At 45.1% G+C, this 10515-nt stretch overlaps 1 protein-coding gene across 4 annotated transcripts in view; it reads left to right on the plus strand.

The window, feature by feature from the left end:
• UHRF1 (ubiquitin like with PHD and ring finger domains 1) overlaps positions 1-9222 on the plus strand; it is a 36469-nt gene extending 27247 nt beyond the window's left edge. For all 4 annotated transcript variants that reach the window (XM_048498373.1, XM_048498375.1, XM_048498374.1 and 1 more), the window contains exons 9-17: positions 1032-1139; positions 1833-1937; positions 2315-2421; positions 3814-3976; positions 4097-4234; positions 5616-5724; positions 5814-5971; positions 6764-6862; positions 7866-9222. In XM_048498373.1, coding sequence (XP_048354330.1) covers positions 1032-1139; positions 1833-1937; positions 2315-2421; positions 3814-3976; positions 4097-4234; positions 5616-5724; positions 5814-5971; positions 6764-6862; positions 7866-8012 — 1134 coding nt within the window. In that variant the 3' untranslated portion in view covers positions 8013-9222. The remainder of the gene's footprint in view (positions 1-1031; positions 1140-1832; positions 1938-2314; positions 2422-3813; positions 3977-4096; positions 4235-5615; positions 5725-5813; positions 5972-6763; positions 6863-7865) is intronic.
• The last annotated feature ends 1293 nt before the right edge of the window (positions 9223-10515 follow it).

The raw sequence follows: 10515 nt of genomic DNA on the forward strand, positions 1-10515 counted from the left end.
AAGAAAATCTGATGAAAGAAGGAGAAATCCAGAGTGTGTTGGAAACCTCTGTTGCAGTTCAGTTGGTATCCAGCACCAGACTCCCATTACTGGCTCTTAAGCCAGGCTAGTTACAACACAGGATAAAGGAGTACTCGAGAGTTGGGCAACTAATCAGGAGAAAACTATAGAACTGACTAGATGGAAGTTGGGAAGCGCAACAGGAAGTTTCTGACTGAAATATAATTCTGGATTATAAAAGTGACGAGATGAAGCTATATTTTGCATGAACGTTGGGGATAGTGGGAAGATTTAAATTGGAATTTCCAGACTGCCATGGGGCATTCAATGTTTGAATTGTGTTCATGATCAGTGATCACCTGCTGTGGAAACGAAATACAGGAAGAGGCAACTTTGTCTTTTAGCCGGACTTAACTGCTGCCATTTTTTTGGCAATCCCTGATTTTTCCCCAAAAGGTTCCCTTGGAAGCACTTGCAATGTCCCAGGATTCTCCACTGTGTTCTGCTGCAAAGTTCTCTCTGAGACCCAAAACATGGCAGTTACACCCCATGTTCTCTGTGTACCTTGTGGCACTTTCTTATAGTGTTACAATCACAGTGTATCCAGGCTGGGAGGGAGAGTGTCCTGATGAAAGGAGGGGCTAGCAACTTGTGCACAAGTTTCCCTTCAGAAGAGGTGTGCCTACCTACCTCAGGTGATGCTAAGTACCTGGCAGTTTTCCCAATACTATTGAGGTACGTGGCCTCCACAGTGGAAACAGTGGTTCAGGACACTCCCAATGACATAGAGAACCAGTACTGGAGGGCAGTTTATTTCCCATCTCTCTGAATCATACTCTGCCCTTTACTCTGTGGGCTCCACAATCAAGCTGATTGGGACCTTGGGAATAAGTTTTCACTTGGCTATGGGAAGGCTTGCGTGGCCCATTAACACTGTCTCCTTGGAAGACCCAGATTTCCCCCTTTACAGGCATGAGTTCATTTGTGATTATTCTTTCTCTCTGAAGTGGCACTTCTTCTTTCTTTTGAAGGGCATGGCGTGTGTGGGCCGCTCAAGAGAATGTACCATCGTTCCATCAAACCATTATGGACCAATCCCTGGGGTTCCCGTTGGCACCATGTGGAAGTTCAGAGTCCAGGTGAGAGATCAGCGTCGGGTGACGGGGAGACTGGAAGCAACGCCCAGTTGCGTGCATAATGTTGGATGCAAGCTCTTGTCTGAACTTGGAAGTAGAGAGAGCCGAGCCTACACAAGAGGGAGAAGCCAAGCTGACAAGGATTGCAGACCCTCAGGGATAAAGGAAGGCTTTTGAACAACTTCTCCTTGCATTGTGCATGTGCAGGAAGTGTACAGCTGGTCCCTTCTTGGTTTTTGGCAGCCTGAGTAGCATTTTGGGGCAGGGACAAGTGTGCAGAAATAAAGGGTGTTAGTGGCTCCTATTTCAGTTGGTTATGAGACTAGAAACAACTCCTTCACCAAGCAAAGAGTATTGTAAGAATTGTATCTTGCCTGTTCAGTATCTCTTCACTCTATCAGTGACTACTAGGCATGGGGAGTAAAGGGAACCTCCACATTCAGAAGCAGTTAACCTCTGTATCCCAGTGCCAACAGGTGTCATTGGGGAGGGTCTCAGCATGCTCTGTTGTTGCATCTCCAGAGAAACTTTTTGGCTGCTGTGTGAGAGAAGATGCTGGACTAGGTGGGCCACAGGTGTGATCCCAGCAGGTCTCTGCTGATGTTCTTAATGGAACCATGAAGCTCTGCCTGTACAGAAAATTGTGTCATTCAGAACTGCTATGAACTCCTGATTCATGGGTTTGTCTGTCTGCAGGTGAGCGAATCTGGCGTCCACAGGCCCCATGTGGCGGGTATCCATGGAAGAAGCAATGATGGTGCCTATTCTCTGGTCCTGGCAGGAGGCTATGAAGATGACATAGTAAGTGGTTACAGCTGGGCAGAGGCAAGGCTAACTGACTGTTTTTGTCTCTGGACAAAACCACAGCATGATACAGCTGGGTATGAAAATCCTGAATCCAAATCTTGTCTATTTGTTGGGTCAGAGCCACAGCATTAGAGCAGTTCTCGAGCACTAGATCACACCTGTGATGAAAACCAGGCTGGAAAACAAATCTCAAAACACCTAGGTGCCAAAATTCCAAAGTTCCATAGTTATAATAATACGAACTGCCCACCTTTAAACATATATTGGAGAGGAAATCATATGTCAGATCAGATACCATCATACTCATAAGGCACCAAACTGATTTGTATATTCCCCAGCCCTGGATTGAATTTTATATGGCTGTATTCCAGGATCACGGGAATTCGTTCACTTACACTGGAAGTGGAGGACGAGACCTTTCTGGAAACAAGCGTACGGCTGAACAATCTTGCGATCAGAAGCTCACCAACATGAACAGGTGAGGAAAATAGCAAGTACTGACTGATTTACAGAACCTCACCAGCAGGCAAAATCTAAGAGCTCTTGTCTCCTGGAAGCTCATTTACAGTTTACTTTGATATGGGAATTTAAACAGTAAAGTGGTTTGCTTTTTCAGTATATAGTGGCCAGGTCTAAAAATGCCTCTAGCACTTCCTCTACTTGTCCTAGGCTATTGTCTTAAACTTTACCCGGTCTTGAAGCACCATTTAAGATCCTGCAATCACACTCCCTGAACTCACTTCAGTGTCTGTGTTTTCTCAAAGCAAGGAGTGAACCAGAGGCTGGAAGAGGGCTCAGACTCCGCTCCTCCCCCTTCCAGCAAGTTCCAGTCCCTCTGACTTGTATCTTGACGGAATAGTACCTTCAAGATAAAATCTCCTGAGATACCCACCTCTGCAAATGATGTGCTTAGCAATACACCCCTCCCCCACCACAGGTTATTCTTGAGACCTAAATGAGAGCTGTGTGTCCAGGCTAACATAGCCTACAAGTGTTGTGCCAGGATAACCCACATCTTTTTGTGGCCAGTCTTTTTTTTTGTGTAATTCTGTTTCTGCTAGTCCTAGGGGAGGGTCAAAAGTTTACTATTCGGTTAACTGTCACGACACCCTGTGTTGAAGGATAACAGTTGAACAATCTGTACAGCCACCTCTCTGTTTCTGCAACTCACCAGTCATTCCTTGCTCACTTTCTTGTTTTTTGCTCCCCATGTCTTTTGTGAGAATTTCAGCACAAATGGAAGGAATATGGGCTTCAGAAAACAAACACAATTAATTTCCTCCCTAATTTAACTTCCTGTCAGTGTTAGAATTGGTGCTCAAATTAATGTATACAAGCTGCCACATTTTGAAATGTATCATTGCAGACGAAAGAGCCAGGAGTCCAAACCATGTCATGTGACTTTTCTGTGCCTCCATAGGGCTATGTACAAATTTGTCTAATTATTTGTAACACAGAGTGAGCATTGAACGTGACCAGCCCCACCAAAGGAGGAAGAGCTGGTCACAAGTGAAGCAAGGAAGAATTAAATCCGGGGTGTGTGTGTGTGTGTCCTAACTTCTTCTGAACTTGGGAGGCTCACAGGCAGCATAGGAGGGTGATCACTGCTCTCCTCAGTTGGAGGTCTTTCAGTCACAGGGATTGATGAGCTCCTTATTCACTTTGCTTTTTTACAAACTCAATAATTACTGATTATCCCCAAACCATGAGTTCCATAGGGTTAAATATATTGACTCCAGTGACATATCTTACTGGAGAAAATGCCATCTTGTCTTCTGTTCCCTCCATCAACAATGAATTGTAGATTGCTCTTTGTAAATAGAGGTTCGCACTCTTGGTTCCACTACTGATACATGTTTGACACCTGCAGGGCTCTGGCACTGAACTGCAGTGCTCCAATCAATGATAGAGACGGAGCAGAGGCCAAGGACTGGAGATCTGGGAGGCCCGTCAGAGTGGTGCGGAATGTGAAGGGGGGCAAACACAGCAAATATGCCCCCGTTGAGGGGAACAGATACGATGGCATTTACAAGGTAAAGAAGTGCAGTTGCATTGTTTTGTACAGAGGAGATGGGTGTAGATTTGGAACTTTTGAAAAAGAGATGGGGTTCTCAAATGCCTCTGTCTTCCCTCCTCCCCCCAATTTTCCCAAGGTTGTGAAGTACTGGTCTGAAACAGGGAAATCTGGATTCTTGGTGTGGCGTTATCTGCTCAGGAGAGATGATGAGGAGCCAGCCCCCTGGACCCGGGAAGGGAAGGAGAGGATGAAAAGGCTTGGGCTGACCATGCAGGTATGCTGTGTCACAATTTTTCAGCCCAGTGTTGCTTTCTTGGGTGGCCACAACTGCCAACCATGTGCAGTTCTTGTGAGAGAACCTGGGGAACATACTAGAAATCTGATGTTGCCAGCACACGTGCATTCTGGTGGACAGAAATGCAGTGAACATTAAGAAACATTAATCTGTATTTTCACATAAAGCTAAATTTCGAATCCAGCTTCAGAATGTTCACACAATTGTGAACACGGCTCTGAAATGCTTCTGGTGTCCTCCGTGAGGATATCTGGACTGGAGATCTTCAAGTGGCATAACATACAGTGCTTGTTTCTAGCCTGCACTTGTTTACAAGAACTGCCTCAGTTGTGGCAACTAATTAGGCCAGTGATGGCAAACCTTTTTGAGACAGAGTGCCCAAACTGCAACCCAAAACCCACTTATTTATCGCAAAGTGCCAACGTGGCAATTTAACCTGAATACTGAGGTTTTAGTTTAGGAAAAACGGTTGGCTCCGAGGCATGCGTTACTCGGGACTAAGTTTGGTGATAGTCAGTGGCTTTGCTTTGAAGCAACCGTGCAACGCTTCGAACAGGTGAATCACGACCCTAGGAGGGTTTACTCAGAAGCAAGGGCCCCCCCCATGACAAACTCTGTGTGTGCGTGTCCACAGAGAGGGCTCTGAGTGCCACTTCTGGCACCCATGCCATAGGTTCGCCACCACTGAATTAGGCCATTGTCCTTCTTTTCAACCTTTCATCTCTTCAAAGTGGCTTATGTTTTAACATAAAATTCCCAATGTATAATCTCCCATTGGCGACTTTTGAAAAAGATTTGTTGACTCACTTGTCCCTGTTGCTCTTCTGCAGTGGGTTTTCCATGGAGTCTTTGCCATGACAGTTGTCTCTTGAAAACACTTGAGTAGAGAATCATTTGTGTGAATTTCTGTCATGAAAACTTAGATGCTTAGATTCCCCCCTCCCCGCAGCAAGTAGAGGAAACACCACTTTGCATTTTTTAGAGAGGCAACCTGTAAGGTAAAAGAGAAACCAAGACATGTACACCAGTTTTGTTCACTAGTTAGCTGGACTGCATGAGGCTCTCAGTGGTTTTCTCTGCAGTATACTGCCCCCTACCCTCCTGCTACGGAATATGTGCTCTTTTTTCCTCCTGTTGTCTTTGGCAAATTAGTCTTTGGCATCAATGGAAGCCAAAACAATGCTGCATTTGGTTAGTTGACTGTAAACCTGCTGTTGACAATTGGGCTGGGAGAAACAGAAACGGAGGTCTGCCAGATCAGTCCTTCCAGTTCAGTATACTGTCCTCCACCAGCAGCCAGAGAGAAGCCTTTGGCTGAGATGTATGTAAAAACTAACCCTTTCCCCCCTTCTAAATTTAGTATCCTGAAGGGTATCTAGAAGCTATTGCAAATAAAGATAAAGAAAATGACAGTACACTTGAGGAAGAATTTGAAACTCCGGATAAAGGAAAGAGGAAAAGAAAATCTGGTAGGTGACCATGTCAAGTAGTTGTTGACCAAGTCCTTCTTTCCCCCCCCCCCCCCCCCCATTTTTAACGTTTGCATTTTCTTCTCCAGATAATGGGAGACGGTCTTCTGTGTCTCCAGCCGCCACGCCAAAGAAGACCAAAGTGGAGGCCTACAAACTCACTGCCCAGCAGAAAGCTGGGATCAAAGCTGACAAAGCCAATGCCAAGCTGTGGAATGAAGCTCTCGAAGCCCTTAAAGATGGACCGGTAAATGTGGGCGTGGGCTGATGAACGGCTGCTCTTCTGATGTGGCTTTTATTGATAGTGATGATTACTTTTGTGAGAACACATTAAAAAAGCTTTTTTCCAACTGTCCCGTGAGCTGTGGGCAAATGGCCCGTAGCTTGTCCTACACTTTTGAAACTTCGTCATATTGCTTCGCATACCCTTGAAATGGTACAAAGTGGTAAAGTCTAGATGTGACAGCAGCCTCTACCACTTCATGCTACCGATGGGAATGTCATTAGTGAATGCATTCCCACATGGAGAAGGGGCTGGGCTTGAAATTTCCCTCGGGTGCTTCTTCACTTCCAGGGAGCCCTTTTCTGAACCGTACAGTCCAACCTGCCACCTTTCTGCTATGTGGGTATCGACAGATTGTTGGTTCCCTTGGTCTCTCTTCATTTCCCACTCTGTACTGCCCTTCTGCAGCAAATAATGTGCTGGTCTGCCTGCCTCTCTTTATGCTGCTTGTAATGCAACCATTGCTTGGAATTATTTCCCGTGCTGGGCTTCTCCCCTCCCATCTCTTTTGATCCCCCTCTCACCTCTACAGCAATTGGCTTTCTTGAGCCCTCTAACGTGTCTGTCCGCTGCACCTGATTCCCCCTTTCCACACACCCATCCCTAGCCACTCCCTTTTTTTCCTCCTGTCCCAACGATAAAATATCAAAGTTCGTACTTTTCTGAGCAGTGCTTTGTTATATGGTGTTTTTGGCAAAGTGAAGAATGGGAGGATAGAAATACAGTTAATTCTTCCAATTCCTTTTTTCATGGCAGAAATTCCTGAAGAAAGTGGAAGAAACCTTCTTGTGCATTTGCTGTCAGGAGGTGGTGTTTGAGCCAATCACAACAGTGTGCCAACACAATGTTTGCAAGGTGAGCAGCAATCCTTGATCTCTACACTGAGGGTCCTTCAGACCTTCCTGCATTTTTGGAAGTGTAACTTTCTGAATACATTTGAGACTGATCTGACAGTGTCTGCCTCTGCAAACTAAAACCAGATTTTGACAATAAATGGAATTGAGTATCTGCAGATTCACAGCAAGCAGAAGGACCTGTGCAGCTAGGGCATTTCATTCAGCTTTTGTTAGAAGTAAAGCTAAAAGGCTTCATTGCAAGTAATTGTCTCTGGCAAATCACATATCAGTATTAGATGAGGTAGCTGCCTCAAACCTACCTTGTGCCACAAAGGGTGATTTTTGCTTCTTCTGAGCAAGAAAGAAAGTATCCATTCACTTGGGGCTTAGCAGCAAGGAAGCCAGAAGGGTTGTGAGTTCAGTCCACTAATGCCAAGGGTCATTTTGTACTCTATAATATATCTTAATTTAAAAAATGCTATTATAGTGTTGTGGATTGCAAAGCATAAAAGTAAATGGTTAATTACCCCCAACTTTTCACTCTCCTACACTAGATCATATCACTGCTTAGTGGAGACAGTTTGTGGAACTGACACACATGTGCATGGTGGTAAAAATAAAATAGGGAGCCCAGTTATAATTATATTAGAGGGACCCAGAAAAGGGAGGGAACATTGCCTGGGCTAGTGCTTCAACTCAGTGAAACAGCCACCGACTTAAAAAGAGTAAACAAGGAAAGGGATGTGGAGTAAAAGGTAGAGGAGAGAGATGAGTCAGATGCCGCTTGCACTGATCTTCTGAAGTAGTGCACTTTTCTTGTGCTGGTGCCCTTCCTGGAAATGGGTGAGGGGGTCCTTCCACTGGCCCATGGACCTCTGGCTGTTGGTAGAAGGCCAAGACCCCTTTGCTTCAGCATTCCCTGAGCAGCCATAGATAAATCTGTAGTGGGTCGCCCTTGGGAGAGACTTTGTACAAGTGCAGCTGGTCAGACCTCTTAACAGTATTTATTGGATTTCTCCCAGGACTGCCTGGACCGATCCTTCAGAGCAGAAGTCTACAGCTGCCCAGCATGTCGCAACGATCTCGGCAAAAACTACACAATGGAAGTGAACCAAACGCTGCAGACTCTCCTAAATCAGCTCTTCCCAGGGTACGGCAATGGACGGTGATTCCACAAAGCACTTCTCATTTCCTGTGCTCCCTTCCCTCTTTGAAAAAACTTTTAAGTGGTGTTTTGGTGGGGTTTTATTTAAATAGCTTTTTCAGAAAAGCCTCTGTCCCCTTTGCCTCCTTTTGGCCCCGGCCAACAATAAAGGTTGATGAACCCATTTGTGTATTTTTGTGTGAATGCTTTCTTTTAAGGAAAAGAAAAGAGTAAAAGCTTGATATGAGCACAGACTTTAAGGAATTACAAATTTGTTTATTTTGTGTGTGCTACTAGATAGGACAGAATTAAGTTCCTGAAGGAATGGTGTTCACTCCCTTAAAAAAAAAAGACACCTAGTACATAGTTTGTTGCTAGAACAATCTCTTGAAACTTATGGATTTTGGCCATATTTTAAAAATCTTTTTTTTGGCAGCTTTTTTTTTGATGCTCTGTGAATCGACTTTTCTGCTTAGGGTTTAGCACCTAGGTAATTTGAGAACTCCCTATCTTTCTCCCCCACCCCAACCCGATTTTGTATCCAAGTTGAAATCCCTTCTATACCACTTGTCTTAAGGGCTTTTGTGTAAAAGTTAAAAGTTACTACCTCAGTCTCTGCATATATACCAGGCCTGATGTTGCTTCCGCCCTGGAGTGTCACACAGGAAAACAAATGAAAGTCATTTGGAAGTGCCTTTTTGGGTCCTTTTATTTTTGCTGAAAGACTGAGCTTTGACATGTTTTCTAAAAAAAGAATGAACGAGAGAAAGCGCTGAAATTTTTCTCAACTGCCAACAAGATTTTGTTCTTGCGATTATGAAACAGAACACCGTAGCTCTCTAGATCATTAATGTGACATCCAGCTGTGTAATTTTTTTCTACTGCCACATGTATTCTGCTAATTCTGAATCTTGTTCTTAGATATGTAACTAGCATTGTATTCTTAAATGGAAATACTTGGTTGTATAAGAAGGTGGGAGCAGGTCGATCTTGTTTCAACAATACCAAAACTCAACAGCTCAGTACTTCAGCATAAAACAGGGATGATACTTAGAATCACTTTTCATTTCAGACAGACTGGAACAAATGTGTTTTTTTTTACAGATGTGTTTTAGCTTTTTTACAAATCTATAATATTGTTTGAAAAAGTTACTTTTAGTCATGCTAAATGTTGCCACACTTTTGTATAATGTGCAAACAAAAGTTCTAAAAATAAAAGACCTTTTCATAGAAAATGTGTATCTTTTTTCTTTAAAAAAACCCCACCAAAATAACCCTCCTCCCTGAGAATCCAGCTTCAATTAGACCTAAGGGCCCAGGGAACATTTTTAGTGTCCGTCCCATTTTCCTTCCCTGGACCTGATCTAGAAATTGGCAACTTGAATTCCACAGGAAGAGAGAAGTGTGTGTATACCAGAGTATCCTGGTAATAAACTGAGGAAACCTGTTAGAGCTCTAGTATTTTCAGAGGCAGATGACCAGTGTCATGTTTGTCCTTGAGAGATTGGCTCTTTGCATGCTCAAGCCCTGAAGGACAGTCAGACTAGTTGTAGAGGAAACGCTTAAAGCTTCAAAGATGACTGAAACTAGAATAAGTTCAAATTTGCCATCAAGCATTGATGGATTTTAAACATTTCACTTAATGGCAGTTCTCTGATGTATTGTCGAAGGCTTTCACGGCCGGAATCACTGGGGTGCTGTGTGGTTTCCAGACTGTATGGCCGTGTTCTAGCAGCATTCTCTCCTGACGTTTCACCTGCATCTGTGGCTGGCATCTTCAGAGGATCCTCTGAAGCCACAGGCTGAAGTAGCTAAATCCGGGCTGACAAATGCTCGCTAAAATACTGTTCATAAGCCTCCACACAGCACCCCAGTTCTCTGATGAATGCTGCAGGTCTTACTGTGGGATGGCCATATGAGGTTTAGTGGCACTTAAATGGTTGTGAGCAACAGCGTGCTCATTCAGGTGTGAATAGCATCATCCGGCTTCATCTGGATGTAGAATTTGGTGTGGGGGCCACTTCAGCACCCAAAGGTCTGGACATGCTGAATATGGCTTTTGAACTTCTTGAACCGTTTCAGGAAAAATTGCTTCAGATATAGCTCATTGAGTTTCACAGGTGGTTTCCTCACATAGCATGGAGGACTGGATTTGCCCTTCATGCTCAACAAAGTCCCATATGGTCACAAAACTAGTTGCGCACAGTGGTCATTCCAGAGGAGTATTGCAGGAGTCCAGTGACACCTTAAACCCGTGGTGGCGAACCTTTGGCACTCCAGATGTTATGGACTACAATTCCCATCAGCCCCTGCCAGCATGGCCAATTGGCCATGCTGGTGGGGGCTGATGGGAATTGTAGTCCATAACATCTGGAGTGCCACCCCCCCCCCCCCCCACCCCCCCCCCCCCCCACCCCCCCCCCCCCCCTCCCCCCCCCCCCCCCACCCCCCCCCCCCCCCACCCCCCCCCCCCCCCACCCCCCCCCCCCCCCACCCCCCCCCCCCCCCACCCCCCCCCCCCCCCACCC

This window comes from Sphaerodactylus townsendi, linkage group LG05, assembly GCF_021028975.2.
Source record: "Sphaerodactylus townsendi isolate TG3544 linkage group LG05, MPM_Stown_v2.3, whole genome shotgun sequence".
Lineage (NCBI taxonomy): Eukaryota > Metazoa > Chordata > Lepidosauria > Squamata > Sphaerodactylidae > Sphaerodactylus > Sphaerodactylus townsendi.